General features: G+C 39.0%; 1 protein-coding gene across 4 annotated transcripts in view; it reads left to right on the top strand.

Annotated features, from left to right (window-relative positions):
• The first annotated feature begins 1,490 nt into the window (after positions 1–1,490).
• The window catches only part of igfn1.1 (immunoglobulin like and fibronectin type III domain containing 1, tandem duplicate 1), a 28,973-nt gene continuing 12,404 nt past the window's right edge, over positions 1,491–18,059 (top strand). For 3 of the 4 annotated variants that reach the window (XM_055917989.1, XM_055917988.1, XM_055917986.1), the window contains exons 1-11: positions 1,491–1,641; positions 8,930–9,007; positions 10,779–10,823; positions 12,265–12,384; positions 13,396–13,535; positions 13,851–13,950; positions 14,097–14,184; positions 15,704–15,881; positions 16,035–16,148; positions 17,293–17,461; positions 17,736–18,008. In XM_055917989.1, the coding sequence (XP_055773964.1) occupies positions 8,956–9,007; positions 10,779–10,823; positions 12,265–12,384; positions 13,396–13,535; positions 13,851–13,950; positions 14,097–14,184; positions 15,704–15,881; positions 16,035–16,148; positions 17,293–17,461; positions 17,736–18,008 (1,279 nt within the window). In that variant the 5' untranslated portion in view covers positions 1,491–1,641; positions 8,930–8,955. The remainder of the gene's footprint in view (positions 1,642–8,929; positions 9,008–10,778; positions 10,824–12,264; positions 12,385–13,395; positions 13,536–13,850; positions 13,951–14,096; positions 14,185–15,703; positions 15,882–16,034; positions 16,149–17,292; positions 17,462–17,735; positions 18,009–18,059) is intronic. The other variant, XM_055917987.1, reaches the window with a different exon arrangement.

Below are 18,059 nucleotides of genomic sequence, written 5' to 3'. Positions count from 1 at the left end.
ATATTATTGTGCACTTAAAGTACTTGCAAACATTTCACGTCTTACGTTCACAGGTGACTTGTACATTTAAAAAAAAAAAATCCAGCAGCCTGCATGTTTGTTGTAACTAGAAGAGGGCTACTGGTTGATCTGGATCAAAGGGTGGCTGTCCCAGCAGCTGCTTGACAACTCTCAGGTAGCCTAGACTCTAGAGCATATTATGACGTCTTACCTGGGTTTCTTTTGTTGGCCCGACAAAACAAAATATTAAATTTAAACAAAATTACGAAACTGACACTTACTGAGTCTGGCTTTAAGTACATTTTCCTCAATAAAGAAGTTATCAGCAAAGGCAGTGCTAGTACAGTAAAAAAAAAGACAAGTGCATGTTTATTTTCTTTCTTTCTTTATATTTTTTTTAATGGGGGGAACACAATATTTCACAACATTTAAGAAAAAAAAGACATTGACCATTATGGTTACTGTAACCATAGAAATCACAGTGAAATTAATTACAGTAATTGAGACAGTAATCAATACTATCATACCCCTCAGAATTGACAGGAAAATAACAGCCAAGTTACGTTCCACACTAAATTTAATGGGACAAATTCAAGTCTTATGATTTACGCTTCATAAGAACCTTTCCAACACCACAGAAGAACTTACAAATATGAACCACTGAGCCAAAATAGCGATCACTGGTCATTTTCAATAATAAACGTTGGTATTTAAAAATATATACACATTGATGCATTTATTCCCTTTTTCTTTCTCAGGTGCCCTGACCTGTGTGGTTTACAGTCAACATAAAAGTGCTTCTTATTCTTTCTCAGGTGCCCTGACCTGTGTGGTTTACAGTCAACATAAAAGTGCCTCTTATTCTTTCTCAGGTGCCCTGACCTGTGTGGTTTACAGTCAACATAAAAGTGCTTCTTATTCCCAAATTGGTTTGAGGATGGTGAGATGTAACCAAGAAGGTAAAGAAAGCTTAGGTAGTCTATCGAGTTGTCAAACATTAGCAGTCTTTCTGATATATTAATTAATCTTTGAAATTATACAAAAAAACATTAACCACTGTATTTTCATTTACATTTTGTTGACTGATTTATTGAAATGAACAATTTACATCTTACTACAATTTATTCACACACAAAATACTACATTTCTTAGTCAAAAGCAACTGTAATAAACACAGACCTTATTACTTCTAGTAATGAATGACACTCAAATGTATAATTGAAAATAACCATCATAGGTCTAGACAAACTTGCAGTGTTATATTCACTGGATATACACCATGAAGAACATATCATATTTTTTCTCTTTCATGATTTTAAGTGAAAGTGTGGTTATGGGAACCAGTTAATAAACATTACTGTATGAGGAGTGCCACTGTAAAGGAAGTGTTAGTTAGACCCACCTTTAGTGGGGCCCCCCTCTTCACCACCCACCCAACCAAACGTCTTTGGTGCGAACTCCTCAACACAAATACAAAAAAACCAACTCGTTTTGGCAGTCGCTGAGTCTTCAGGCAGAGACACACACGTTGCTCTTTAGGATTTATTACCGAGCACAACTTGGAACAGGCGCTCAAATATCAGAGTAGCCACAGTGTTGCTTGAAAGGAGCACAGCTGAGAGCATTGAGGACTGTAAGCAGGTAGGTCGTTCTTCCCTCCTCTCTGGCAGAATGGGGGGGTCGGACGAGATGGAACAGCATGGAGGGAAATACAACCTGGGCTTGTACCTTTTTTAATTGTGCCAGTATTGTTATTCTGTTATGTGACTTGAGGAAAGGTCAACATTCCATAATGTACATAAAGTAGTAGTAATACCTTTTAGTTGTTCTGGGAAACATTGTGATAATGCTATTCTGCCTATGAGTATGTAAGCAGATGCTTGTATGACCACAGGGAATTTCAGTTGATATCGGAAGATTAGGGTGTAAAATAACTTCAGCAGGGCTGAATACCTTTAAAAGGTACATAAAAGACTTAAGGGTAGAGGGTATTAAATGTCGCAACTGTTTGCTTTCTGGTCTTTAAGTTTTAATGCCCTCTAATTTCAGTAACTCAAGTTACTGAATACCTCATTAAGTTAGTTACGGACATTCACTTGCTTATGTGTCTGACATACTGTACTGTACATTAGAATGGGATTCCATATGAAGAGGTACAGCTAACTTGGTGGTAATGCATAACATATTTTTAGTTGGGCATGTGTGTTCTACAGTTTGAATTTCACCCTTGTGGAATTTGTAGAGCTGGATCATAGACGTGAGGTCATAGCCGTGAGGTCATAGTTGTGAGGTTTGAGGGTGACGGCTAACTATAGATGGAGGTGTCAAATAAAGATGCAGCCCAAACATATATTATATGCCATAGTGGGCTGGTTTTATAGTCAATCCGCAAAAAGCTATTCTGTATTTAATACAATTTAGACAATACATATACTTATATAAATAAATATATATATATATACACATGAATGTGTGCCATTCAGAGGATGAATGGGAAAAATACAATTATGAAGTGCCTTTGAACAGAGTATTATAGTAGGTGCACTGGTTTGTGTCAAGAACTGGAACACTTCTGGGTTTTTCACACTCAATAGTTTCCTGTGTGTATCAAGAATGGTCCACCACCCAAAGGACATCCAGCCAACTTGACACAAAGTGGGAAGTATTGAAGTCAAAATGGGCCAGCATCCCTGCGGAACGCTTTCGAGAACTTGTAGAGTCTATGCCCCGACGAATTGACGCTGTTCTGAGGGCAAAAGGGGTGGGGGGAGATGACTACCTAATGAAGCTGGTCGATAGAATGCCAAGAGTGTGTAAAGCTGTCATCAAGGCAAAGGGTGGCTATTTTGAAGAATCTCAAATAAATAAAAACTATTTTTTTTTAGGTTTGTTTAACACATGCTCCTTTCAAAGGCACTTAAATATTTTGGCTAGCCCATTCACCCTCTGAATGGCACACATGCGCAATCCATATCTCACTTGACTCAGGGCGTAACATTTTTTTTAAACCCGTTTCCTCCCCTTCATCTACACTAATTGAAGTAGATTTAACAAGTGACATCAAAAAGGCATTATAGCGTTCACCTGGATTCACCTGGTCAGTCTATGTCACTCAGTGTGTACTGTATGTGTGTGAGAGTGCAAACATTTTCATGTCGGACTAACGATTAAGAAGATACTTGCATCTAAATGAACTACTGTTGTGTCAGTTTACAGAAGCAGAAACAAAATAGAAGATACATGATTGTATTTGGAAACAATGCAGTAGAACAAAAGGAACATAACACTAACAAAATGTGTGTTATAATGGTGAAGCATGTGCCAAACATACCTTGAGTCTCTATTGTGGAATTTATGCATGAACTTGGCAGCTCCCTTAATTGAAAATAATTCAGAAAACCATTTGGCAATTCAAATACTACCCTTCAAATACAGCACCCGTCTGTCACCAAAACCCCTTGTCATCAAAGAACAGTTTTCTGTGAGTTATACAGCTGTGGTTAGTGTACGTGTGAAAAATCGCTGGGAGGGACACTTGAGAACCTCTCAGATGCCATTTCAAGTGTGAGGTCAACAGTGCAGCCAATGGTGGAAGACAGAGTTACTCAGACTTGTCTAGCACCATTTTAGCAATAAGTACGCGGGTCATTCCACGAAATGGGTGCATTTTGCATCCCATTGCTTTATTAAAGCAGCAAAATAACTAGGCCTTTACAATGATGGTGAAACTGGTAGACATTTTTGGATTAAGTTTTCTGCCCATATCTGCCCATATGTCTATGTCCTGGGAATTGTTCATGTTACTTACAACCTCATGCTAATCACATTAGCCTAATTTAGCTTAACCGTCCCGTGGGGAGGACACCTTTTTTTCAATGTTCACCTAAAATGACAAATTATATGTTTAAGTTCATTTCTTAATAGTGTACATGTCCAAAAGGCACCAATTTTGTGGAATGAGCCACGTGTGTTTGTTTGCTGTTCAGCCCTTCATGAGATCATTCTCACGGCTCACTGTAGGTTCAGCACACTGTCAAGCTGGTTGATTCATAGTGTAGCTTTATTCTGCCCCTAAATGAATGGCCTTGCTGCTGTAGTGTTACATAGCAAGAACGCACAGGTCTTTGTCAATCTTCCCTCAGAGGTGAAATTGACACAAGTTTACCTGCACACTATTACAACACTTTGTGGTGTTAGGACAGTGTGTGAATGTTTGCTACCAAGTGGATAAAGTTAAACATCACATTTACCAGTTAACAGGACATGGTAAATGGAGTCACAAAGGTTATGAGGTTGAGTGCATTCCATCAAACCTGGACACTTTATTTGGAGTGTTGTTAATTAATTCAGTTTCATGACTGCACATTGAAAGTCAGGGCAGGGCTGCATCTGTTTTGTCTATCACTCTGTAATACAACACCTTTATGAGTTCATGTGAAACACCATGTGGAAACACCATTTGAAATATTTGCAAGAGGAAGGAGCTACAAGACAAAATTGCATCACTGATCCAGTATCAAAACTATTTTATATAATTTAGATATAATGTAGTCTAAGTAAGCACTTGTGTGACAATTATATAACAATGTACAAAACTAGTAACAAACATACGCCACAACAGGAGTAATACTGCACGTAAACACATACATACAAATAGACATACATTATCAAAAAAGAGGACTCTTCTTTCCATCAACAACAGCAACACATTTCAAGACAGCCTGCCTCCAGTGTGGTGAATTACTTATGCTGCCAGTCGTGGAATCTTGCCCCACATACTGGTTATAAAGCATGCCTCCTATTTCTCACTGCGACATAAATGTTACCTTTTATACAGCCACGTATCAGAGAAACCAGTGATTTTCTTTGTGATAGCACACAGCATGGCATAGCCTGGATCTACTGACCACCTTGGACTAGTAGGTAGCCTTGTGGTTAGAGCGTCGGACTAGTAACCGAAAGGTTGCAAGATTGAATCCCCGAGCTGACAAGGTACAAAATCTGTTGTTCTGCCCTTGAACACGGCAGTTAACCCACTGTCCCTAGGTTGTCATTGAAAATAAGATTTTGTTCTTAACTCACTTGCCTAGTTAAATGAAGGTAAAATAAGCTCTGCAGAAGGATGCATATACTTTGGTGTCTATCAAAGGCGTTGGAGTTCATTTTTAAGCCCCCGGCAAGAGTCAAGACCACTGCTGGAGTCCAGCTCTGCTTTGGACAGTCTTCTTGGGAGTATGTAATGAACTAAAAATAAAGCTGTCAATTTGAGTAATGGCACAACTTGTGTGTTTATTAAGATAGCCTGAGGTTCAGGGATGGATATTAATCTAGCCCGAGGTAATACTTTTCAGACCAGCCTAATAGAAATTGTGCCCAAGTAGCCCACCGGCTAGAGAAACTTTGTCTTTCAAATATTGCATGACACAGATTTTGGATCCTGTCTAGTTCAAATTGTGGTCTACTAGCCCGGCTGTTCAGTGCCGAAAATCCTTAAGTTCCATCCCTACTGAGGCTGCTTGATGACTTAAGGAAAGATTCTATCAAACATGTTCTGCGCTTTTATTCTACAGATAGAGCACTTTAAATAAAAAAGTAATCTGCTCTAGTTTATTTTTTACACCTAGAATCTACCTGATTATTTACTATTAGGCGGTAACTAACTAGTAGCTTGTAACAATGGATACTAACTGGAACTTACTACAGTATATTGTACCAAATGGTACACATTGTTTATGATTCAATTAATTCCAACACAATCAAAAGTATACTACCGTTCAAAAGTTTGAGGTCATTTAGAAATTCCTTGTTTTTGAAAGAAAAGCATATTTTTTGAACATTAAAATAACATAACATTGATCAGAATTACCGTGTAGACATTGTTAATGTTGTAAATTACGAATGTAGCGGAAAACGGCAGATTTTTTAAATGGAATATCTACATAGGCGTACAGAGGCCCATTATCAGCAACCATCTCTCCTGTGTTCCAATGGCACGTTGTGTTAGCTAATCCAAGTTTGTAATTTTAAAAGGCTAATTGATCATTAGAACACACTTTTGCAACTATGTTACCACAGCTTAAAAATGCTGTTCTGATTAAGGAAGCAATGAAACTGGCCTTCATTTGTGGGTTCGATTATAGGCTCAAAATGTCCAGAAACAAATAACTTTCTTCTGAAACTCGTCAGTCTATTCTTGTTCTGAGAAATGAAACTAAGAAACTGAAGATCTCGTACAACGCTGTATACTACTCCCGTCACAGAACAGCACAAACTGTCTCTAACCAGAATAGAAAGAAGAGTGGGAGGCCCCGGTGCACAACTAAGCAAGAGGACAAGTACATTTGAGTGTCTAGTTTGAGAAACAGACACCTCACAAGTCCTCAACTGGCAGATTCATTAAATAATACCCGCAAAACACCAGTCTCAATCTCAACAGTGAAGATGTGACTCCGGGATGCTGGCCTTCTAGGGATGCTGTTCTCCATATCACCAACAAACTAACATGGTCCAAGCACACCAAGACAGTTGTGAAGAGGGCACGACAAAACCTATTCCCCCTCAGGAGACTGAACAGATTTGGCATGGGTCCTCAGATCCTCAAAAGGTTCTACAGCTGCACAATCGAGAGCATCCTGCCTGGTTGCATCACTGCCTGGTATGGCAGCTGTTCTGCCTCCGACCGCAAGGCACTACAGCGGGTAGTGCGAATGGCCCAGTACATCACTGGGGCCAAGCTTCCTGCCATCCAGGACAACTTAACCAGGTGTTGTCAGAGGAAGGCCCATAAAATTGTCAAAGACTCCAGCCATCTAAGTCATAGACTGTTCTCTCTGCTACCACACGCAAAGTGCCAAGTCTAGGTCCAAGAGGCTTCTAAAAGCTTCTACCCCAAGCCATTAGACTCCTGAACACCTAATCAAATGGCTACCCAGACTACTTGCATTTCCCCCCCCCCCCTCTTGTACACCGCTGCTACTCTCTGTTGTTATCATCTATGCATAGTCACTTTAATAACTCTACCTTCATGTACATATTACCTCAACTAACAAGTACCCCCGCACATTGGCTCTGTACCGGTAGCCCCCTGTATATGGCCTTGCTATTGTTATTTTACTACTGCTCTTTAATTACTTGTAACTGTTATTTCTTATACGTATTTTTTAACTGCATTGTTGGTAATGGGCTCGTAAGTAACCATTTCACTGTAAGGTCTACACCTGTTTTATTCGGCGCATTTGACTAATAAAATTTGATTTGATTTGTACACTAAAATATCAGTTTTTTTACATTAAACAAATGTCCCCAAAATGAACATTCACATCTGGTCCTTATAGTGTACTGCATACGTGAACACACACACTGTATGCTGCTCTGTCCCTAATATGTTGCTGATGCATTTTAAACATCCAACAGATGGGCGGGGTTATGGCACCATGCAAATCATGCGAACACATAATGTTCAGAGTTTCAAATGTAAAACTGAGTCATCTGCACCACATGCTAAATCATATAGAACATATATAATATCTGAATATAAGGTTAAAAATGCATGCAACCAGTCCTAGTTTAGAAACCAAATATAGTCACTACGTTATTTCAAGGTAATTCAGCTGTATAGCTGTATACCTAAGTTCTTTCAATAAATAACGTATCTTGTTGTTATTTATTGAAATACGTTAACTCAAGATATCCTTAAGTATCACTTCAATGGTACGGAAATATGAAATCAAAATGTTAATAATTATATAAGACCTGAAGCGGTAGCACTCACCTTACCGTATTTTCAAAGAATCTATGACGAGATGTAAAAATATGAGTTAACTTACCCTTAATAACTCCCCCCTCTTCAACCCCTAACCAATGAGCATTTTAAGGCTTGATGAGCAGAACAGCCGTTAGGTCAAATTTTACTACTACAACAAAAAAAGGAACGATACACAGAGTTATGTGACCTATTACATTCATAGACCAATGATACTGCTATGTCTCAAAAGTGCTGTCAGTCTGTATCTTGAAATCACTAGCATTTCTGTCTTTACAATCTGTGTCAGAGGACACCTGATGTACATTATAAATCAAAATCCTAATTTATCTTTGACATTTGACAAGCCAAACAACATATGCTATAAAACCAGGCAGGCAAGGATAGTATTGCTTTAAGAAAAATTGGGTGATTCAGATATTGCGTGAACACAATTCAATATTAAATTGTCAACATAAAATTGTTAAAAGCAATTCTCAAAACGTAGGATCAACTCTTAATCCTGTAGAATCATATTGACAAGTGATCTATAATCTGCAGAGAGCAGAGATCTTTGTTAGCTATGTTCCCTATTAATCATCTACAAATACCTCGATAATCTATAGCGCCCTCGGTGCCTCTGTTGCTACCCACCCCCTCTGCATATCCTCCCACAGTTTGGTTTAGTAGAGATTTCAACAACTGCAGGGCTCAATCAAAACATGTCAGCATCACATTCCTAGGATAGACATCGATCCAGTGGTTCGACACAAGGCCAATAGATAGACGTGTATTGCATGCTGCCTCTTACTGACTGGGTAGAATAACAGCATCACTTAATCAAGATTTCACTTCCATTGCTAGCAGCTGCTTGGTACTGTATCATCTGGGAGGATGATACACTACCCCGATGATGTCATTTTGGGGTTTCTTTGATACGCAACCTTTTAATGAGATTAGAAATAGTTCAAACTAACACCAAACCCAAGTTTCAAGTGCCACCTGCTGGCTATTAGCTGAAGAGGAAAGAATGTCACTCATGTAAATGATCTCTTCTGAAAGCCCTGTTTTTTCTTTTGTCTCGTACCTAGTAGGCATCTCAATGACTGTCATCAGTGGTAGTGATGTTCCATTCAACTGGACAGTTTTAACTCACAATCCTTTTCTCTGTGTGAATGTCTGTTACAGAGCCTTCTGATCCAAAATATACCAAGATGAAGGTGATGAAGTCGAAAGTGACAGATAAATCTGCCGAAGGGCAGAAGGGTAAGTGCAATGTGATGGATTTCTCCTCTGAACAGTCAAATCAAGACAGACATCCACCCAATGCAGTCACACACAGGCAAAGGGTAAATAACAAAAAAGGCAGGAATCATAGCCCGTTATTGATTGTCAAGATATAGTTGCAGGCATAAAAATGTTAGGTTGTGCTGTATTGACAGAACAATTGTTGCAATGCGTGTGCAACACGGTGCTCCAGCGTCTTTTACCGATAGTTCGCCAGTAAATCGAGGTATGTAAAGTGTATCAATTGGACCTTCCAATACACAACTAAGAGAAGAGAAGATATGAGATCATTTTCAGTACACATGACATTTAGATCGTCATAAATGACAAGCTTCGTCAAGAACATCACCAAATAATGTCTTCTGCTCTTGTGCTATCGAGAGGAAGTTGAAGAGATCCTTCAATCATCTGGGCTTCCAAAATCATACAGGAGCACCCTGATTAAATATTAACAACACCTACTACAGTGTCAATTATACTAGGAATTAAGATATTGCCGAAAAGGACCATTCTCCAGACAAGCACATGAAGAAATACAAGCTGCTTGCTATTGCTTCAATCAGCTTAAAATGTGAAGTAGCAGTCAAATCACCATGTCAACCCTTGTAGTGAACCAATCATGTCAAACACTTCTCTGTCAACGCCATCATAAGGCAATATCACCAGGCAGTCATTGGGTGATATTGGAAAAGGAATGGGCATGAATATATTTCGGATTCAGCAGAAGAACGAAAAAGGAGAAGTTTATCGTGATTATGAAGAGTGAAGAATGAAAAGTGCTGTGAATTGTTTTATTTACTTGCAGTTTACAAAAGATACATCACAAAACTGTAAGAAAACACGCTTCTTCTAGAAAAACTAAACTGAAGAAGTGATTTAACATCAAGAGAAATCTGTCAAACCTGTGCTGCATGCTTGATAACATATCTACTTAGTCAACAAATCTAAACAGAAGATTAAGTTTGAGATCATATTTGACCAGTAAACGGAAGTGTTTAAAGAATTTTCACTGTGGGGAAGATTGAAATGGGAAGACTGGACTCAAAAGATGGATGTCTGACAATAAACTGTTTGGTAGAAGACATAATCTGATATCTCATCTTCCTCAGCTGTTTTCCAACTCAATTTACAGCCAACTATTAATATGCACTGTAACTGGCACAGAAAAGGACTCTCAACAGCCCAACCCTATGGACAACCACCACATATTAAATGGGACCTTATTGGATGCCAATGAGGACTGGCATATCTGATATCTGATACACCAAAGTTGGTCAGCAGATTTAGTATAATTTAACACCACTAGTTCTTAGTTAGTATTAATAGGCCATCGCCATAGAGAAAACATACCTTGTATGCTAAATATTAAAATACATAACTAAGACTAAGACAAGCAGCATAATGACTTATGAAACAATATAATTGCTGTTAATTCCATGATTTGATGTACTCAGAAATTCATAATGGTTACAAATGTATTTATACAATTAATCTTCCATAATTTTTCTTTCAAACATTTGTTCCATCAAATAATCTTCTGAAAAACCTTAGGATGTTGGTTCTCTCCAAGCTGTGTGTGTGTTGGATGTTTCCCTTGTCCTTGTGTTTCATGTTAATCGTATGTATCTACGTACATGTATGTGTGGATTCGTAATCCTGTCGAAGTTCCCAAGCCTCTCTCAGGTGCTTTTGTCAGGATTAATGTTTCCTGTGCTATGTCCTTTCTCTTGCTGTCATGTTGCTTGTAAAGTGGAAGGTGCTGGGGGTGCTATGGAAAAGCCCAACCACAAAAAAGGTATGCAAGAGAAAAGGAAACTCCAGCAACTTGAGTTTCCATTAATGTGTCTTTCTCAATGTACAATCTTAGAAAAAAGTTTCCACTGTGGAAAGGGTTCTACACTGAACCCAAAAGGCCTCCACATGGCACGTTTTTTTCTAAGAGAGCATACCTTAAACTTTTTTTCTGGGTGTTTTACTGTACCAAAGCATGGTGGATGAAAGTAAAGACTGTGTTGCATGCAGGCTACTGTATACATTATCATATGAATGGTGTAATTCCTGTACGTGTATGACTCAGGTTTTCAGCGTCACAACAGATGCACTTCATTGTAGAATTCTAAAGAAATGACAAATCCATTAATACTGACAAACTATCCTTAAAGGGCATTGCGGATGATTGCTATGAGGTCCTTATATTGTCTTGCAACCTAACTGTAGCTTGTGCAAGAGAATACAAGTTGAGTATGTGGGAGGACAGATTGGGCCCTTCATGACCTAGGTTTTAGGTTATGGGTTTCCAGAAAATGTTCTTACAGACAATTAACATCTGCATCAAAAATGTTTTGCTCATGATTACTCATCAGTGCTGTGGAATTATGTTCATGTTCAGTTACAGTAGCCAAGTAAAACAGAGAAATATGGATGGAAATAGGATGGATGACCAAACATAATTTGAAACAGTTGGGGTCAGATTGACTAATTATCTGCAGCGGTGCTAATTGCAGCTGTTATAATAAAAATGAGAGCTCACATTAAAGCTGAAATCTGTAAAGGGGGCAACAGCACCACTGTTCGACCCAGCCCCTTTGTTATTGTTTTGTTTTGTTGATGAAACAGAGATGAGCATCCAGCATCGTGGCATTGTTTGAAGTAACTTATTTGTTAATGCAATATCTCTAACAGGACATGGTAGTTTCACCAACTACAGATTTCAGCTTTAAAAGAAACATTTACAGTAACATAAATATTAAGAGAACAATGATGCATTGATCTAAAGTGAAAATAATCATACATCATGTTTTTTGCTTAGTTGGCTTCATTTTGGTATGAAAATAACACGTGCAAACTTTGCATATAGGTGTATTTTCTTGCTAGATGTGGCATGTGATTTAGGGCAGTATTCTCGACCTGATACTACTAGTCTACTCCATGTTTTGGTGTATCAGCCATTGCTTTAACAAGACTGTCTTGGGCTTATTAGTTGTACTATGACTACTTCTACAGTAATATTAGGTCCGAATATGGCCCTCAATCCCTTACATTCAAAAAGTCAAATATTACATGATATTAATGCATGTAATAATTCAGTGATTATAACTGTATTAGACATTATGTGTGTTAGATTTGGTCATCCATTAATGCAAATCTCAATTGTTTTAAGCAGTAAGTGCTAACAATGTTATCAAATAATTTTGCAATTTTCTAATGATGTATTCTTTTTGTGTGTGTGTGATCAGTCAAGAAATTCAGATCAAAAGTCCCTGGAGTTATGATCACGCAGTATGTGGAGGAAATACCAGAGGGGAAAAGCCACCCTGACTTCACACGCAAGCCCATCGCATTAACTATTCAGGAGGGTAAGGAACAGTTAATTATGTAATATTCTGCATTAACAGGCATAGCTATCCTATTATACTGTAATAAATGTTGTGTGTTCTGCTATTGCCTTATAAACAAAGGAGGGGGGGGGGGGGGGACACTTGTATTATTCCAAACTACAGCACATAGAAAATGGGTCAACCAAAATGGGAACAGTGACCCACCGCAGCGGGGGTGCTGATGGGATTAACACGTGGTCCTCTGTAGCTCAGTTGGTAGAGCATGGCGCCTGCAATGTCAGGAGAGTGGGATTGATTCCCAGGACCTCCCATAAGTAAAAATATATATATATATAAAATGCACACATGACTGTAAGGTGCTTTGGATGAAGGTGTCTGCTAAATGGCATATATTATATTATGGCCTGACTAAGACAAGCAGCAGAAGGACATGTAGGGATAGTCCCGATTGCATTACTTTACATCTCAGTTGAGACATTTATATCATTTGGAGTAGGTTCCACAGGCTTCAGGCCATGACATGTGACAGTGGTCTTAAGGCATGTGATGTATGGTGGAGTCCACAAAATGCAATCCTTACAGACGGCTCATATCAACTTCATTTGCAACAGAAATGAAATGTAGACTCTACATAATTTATGATTATGATGACCTTCTATGCCCTACCCACTCACATACCAAATCCTTATTTAACCTTGCACACTTAGATTGGTGACACAACCTTTAATAGAGGCAGTCTGTTAAGCTCCTTATTAAAGCATATGCCATAATTAACGCCTAGCTCTTTCATCATTGGGGGTAGTTGTATAACAAATGTTACACATCATATTTGGTGAAAATGCAATGTATTCAATAACATACCAAACATACAGTCCGACCTATCACACTAATCCTTATGTAAAATTGTGTCACCAAAAGGATGGACTAATTATACACCCAAATACGGACATATACTGGACATCAGAATTAAACACAATGGTTCAAATTGCTACTATTTACGAGTATTCTATGACTCTAATCACAAATCAGGCAAGTTCGGGGTGTTCAAAGCCATTGTGCATGGTGAACCTACACCCAAAGTGACATGGAACCGAGCAAATGGAAAGATAGACGATCCAGAGAAGTTCCAGAGCAAGTATGACGAGGCGACTGGTGAACACACCCTAGAGGTAAGCATGTTTATTACCATTCAGCACCAACTGGTTCTTATACTAAACAATAAAGGGGACATGTTGTCAATTTCAGTTCCATCAAATGCTGCCCAATCTCTTGACTTCTACACGTCCCCACCCTTTTTACTCCAACCTTTATATTTCAACCCTTTAACATGAAAAAATGTATTATAATAATTATTGGTTAAATTCCTGGATTTTCAAATAAATAAAGCAATTACCCTTGAAGTATATTTCAATTGATTTGTTTTCTAGACCTTAACAGCAGTCGATGTGAAGTACGTAGGTAATACATTATCAGTTTGCCTACAGATCCCCAAAGTAAGTGCAGAAGATGCCGACACCTACAAATGCTTTGCAACAAATGAGTATGGAAAGGCTGTTTGCACTATCCAGCTGAATGTCATTGAAGGTAGGACATACAAAAAGAGAATTCTAACACATCTAATCTAAACCTCTCTTAACCAATATTTATCTTGTCATGCAAGTGCATTCTAATGATTTAAAAAGAATGATCAACACTTTAAGACATAAACATTACGATTCGTTTCTGTCCAGTTGGATTCAAAAAGACAAAGGAATTAGCCAAGTCCAAAGAAGAACAAGCACTCAAACCTGGGTCTTTTAGAACAATGTTGAAGAAGCGGTAAGAGAATGCATTACATTGTACTCTATTAACAGGTTGTGTAAATAGGTCTTGAACAGGTATTTTAGTGGTTAAAATTCTGTATCCTAACACCTAAACCTTTCAAACAGACAACCTAAACCTCTAAAGAAGGTAACAATAAGTTAAAGCTCTCTGATTGAAAAGGGTTCAGGTCTGGAAAAAACGCCGTAAGTGACAGAGGGAAACACGATGCTGAATAGATTTGTATAACAGGAGACAATTAATTAATAAAGCAGACTAAATACAGGCTGCAACTCTGCAATAGCAATTCAAATGAATGCATGCATGGTAAATGATCATCCTGTGTGACTAAACACCTCCCTCTGCAACTGGATCCTGGACTTCCTGACGGGCCTCCCCCCAGGTGGTAAGAGTAGCTAACAACACATCCACCACGCTGATCCTTAACACAGGGGCCCCTCAGGGGTGCGTGCTCAGTCCCCTCCTGTACTCCCTGTTCACTCATGACTGCATGGCCAGGCATGACTCCAACACCATCATCAAGTTTGCTGATGATTACCAACAACGATGAGACTGTCTATTGGGAGGAGGTCAGAGACCTGGCCATGTCGTGCCAAGACAACAACCTTTCCCTCAACGTGATCAAGACAAAGGAGATTATTGTGGACTACAGGAAAAAGAGGACCGAGCACGCACCCATTCTCATCGACGGGGCTGCAGTGGAGCAGGTTGAGACCTTCAAGTTCCTTGGTGTCCACATCACCAACAAACTAACATGGTCCAAACACACCAAGACAGTCGTGAAGAGGGCACGACAAAGTCTATTCCCCCTCAAGAGACTGAACAAATTTGGCAATGGTCCTCAGCTCCTCAAAAGGTTCTACAGCTGCACCATCGAGAGCATCCTGACTGGTTGCATCACTGCCTGGTATGGCAACTGCTCGGCCTCCGACTGCAAGGCACTACAGAGAGTAATGCGTACAGCCCAGTACATCACTGGGACCAAGCTTCCTGCCATCCAGGACCTCAATACCAGGCGGTGTCAGAGGAAGGCCCTAAAAATTGTCAAAGACTCCAGCCACCCTAGTCATGGACTGTTCTCTCTGCTACCGCACAGCAAGCAGTTTCTACCCCCAAGCCATAAGACTCCTGAACAGCTAATCAAAGGGCTACCCAGATCCCCATTTTACGCTGCTGCTACTCTCTGTTTATTATCTACGCATGGTCACTTTTGTACTCTACCTACATGTACATATTACCTCAATTACCTCGACTAACATTGACTCTGTACTCGGTACATTGACTCTGTGACTCGGTACCCCCCGTATATACCCTCGCTATTGTTAATTTGCTGCTGCTGTTTAATTATTTGTTACTTTTATTTTATATTTTTTACTTATTGATTTTTTACTTGACACTTTTATTTCTTAACTTTTTAAAACATTCTAGGTTATGCACTTTTAAATAAGTATTTCACTGTACACCTGTTGTATTCGGCACATGTGACAAATAACATTTGATTATATTTGATCTGCAGTGGAGATGTCCATGAGCAAAAGCCACTCGAATCTGAAGAGAAAGTTTGGGAGATCCTGATGAGTGCCGACAAGAAAGATTATGAACAAATCTGTGCTGAGTACGGCATCACTAATTTCCGTGGCATGCTGACAAAACTGGCTGAAATGAAAAAGGAGAGAGAGGTGGAACAGGCACAGGTATAGTACTATGGAATATCTTTTTACTGGTATTATTTTGAAGAAAACACCAATAAAGTAAAAGGGGAAATGTGTCAGTTACCTGTTTGATTTTTCAAAGATCTTATGGTTTCTCAGTCATTTTACCGTACCTTTTATATTTGTCTGTTTCAGTTTATTGAACATATCAGTTCGCTCAAACACATTGGAGTCAATGCTGATGAAAATGCAACATTTGAAATTGACATGGATCTTAAAGATGCCAGCAGCAGGATTTTCCTCTACAAGGTATGAAAGCTCATACCAAACTGTTCAATACCTCTCCTGTTTATTTCATTTACATAAGTATTCAGACACTTTATTCAGTACTTTTATTGAAGCACCTTAGGCAGCAATTACAGCCTCTAGTATTCTTGGGTTTCTGTCTCGCCACTCTACCATAAAGACGTGATTGGTGAAGTGTTGACAAGATGGTTGTCCTTCTGGAAGGTCCCATCTCCACAGAAGAACTCTGGAGCTCTGTCAGATTTACCATTGGGTTCTTGGTCACCTCCCTGACCAAGGCCCTTCTCCCCCGATTGCTCAGTTTGGCCGGGCAGCCAGCTCAAAGAAGAGTCTTGGTGATTCCAAACTTCTTCCATTTAAAAATGATGGAGGCCACTGTGTTCTTGGGGACTTTTATGCTGCAGAAATGTTTTGGTAGCCTTCCCCAGATCTGTCCCTCGACAAAATCATGTTCTGGGAACTCTACGGACAATTCCTTCGACCTCATGGCTTGGTTTATGCTCTGACATGCACTGTCAACTGTGGGACTTTATATAGACAGGTGTGTGCCCTTCCAAATCATGTCCAATCAATTTAATTTACCACAGGTTGACTCCAATCAAGTGGTAGAATCATATCATGGATGATCAATGGAAACACGATGTACCTGAACTAAATGTATAGTCTCATAGCAAAGGGTCTGAATACTTATAAAATAAGTTTCAAATACCTGTTTTTGTTTTGGCATTATGGGGTATTGTGTGTAGATTGATGAGAATTTTTATTTATTTAATCCATATGTAACTAACAAAATGTGGAAAAAGTCAAAGGGTCTGAATACTTTCCGATAACACTGTTTCTACTTCCCCAGACTCAGATTAACTTTTGGATACAATTTTTATGTCTCTGTGTACAGTTTAAAGGAAGTTGCCAACTAAATTTAGCGCAAATGCTAAGTAGATTTAGCGCAATGACAGGAAGTCTATGGGAACAGCTGTCGACTTCCAGTCACTGTGCTAACGCTATTTAGCATTGGCTCACAAGACTACCTCGAACTTCCTTCATAATGGACGCAGAGACATAAAACTGGTATCAACGAGTTCATCTGACTCTCGGAAAGTAGATAGAAATACGATAAAAAAAAGTAAACGATATATATACTCTGCAGGATGGTGTTATGGTTCCTTACACCGTTGAGATGGAAGAAGAAATGAAGCACCAACTGAAACGAGTTGGCAAAAAGTTCATTTTCACGATCAAAAATCTAGACCCGGAAGATGCTGGTCTCTATTCAGTGGATGTAGAGGGAGTTAATGTCTTCTCCACCGATTTCAAAAGTGAGTACAAATGCAAATCGCAGTCTAAATAGAGACTAGAAAAAATGCTACAATAATATGATTATTACAAAATAGTTAATGATACTATGTGGAATTAAAGTTAAACAAGAGCAAATACATCATACTATACATGTAGGGAACTACAGCATTCAAGGACTAGAACTGCAGTATTTGTAAAATTGGTGTTTGAAGAATTTGACAAGGATGACAATATTGTTGTGTGAACTAGATGGGCTTAGTATGTATTATTCCCAACTCTCTATCCATCTTTCAGTTCCACCTGTAAATTTCGCCGTCAAAATTGAGGAGGTGAAGGCAGAAGAAAGACAAGATGCCATCTTTCAGTGTGTCTTAACGGCACCTATGGCTGAGATTAATTGGATGGGCAAGAGTGCCCCGATAGAAAATAATGACAAATTTGAAATCACAGTGTCTGAAGACAAGCTCATTCACAAGTTGTTAGTGAAGGATTGTCAGGCTTTGGACACTGGTATCTACGCAGCTGTGGCAGGTATCCATTCCTGTAATGCCTGGCTTGTGGTGGAAGGTGAGGTTTTTCAATTTTCTCATGGAATGTTTTTGAACAATCTTTCAGCAT

The sequence above is a fragment of the Salvelinus fontinalis genome, chromosome 3, assembly GCF_029448725.1.
Source record: "Salvelinus fontinalis isolate EN_2023a chromosome 3, ASM2944872v1, whole genome shotgun sequence".
NCBI lineage: Eukaryota > Metazoa > Chordata > Actinopteri > Salmoniformes > Salmonidae > Salvelinus > Salvelinus fontinalis.
This window is presented reverse-complemented; position numbering and strand designations above follow the sequence as displayed.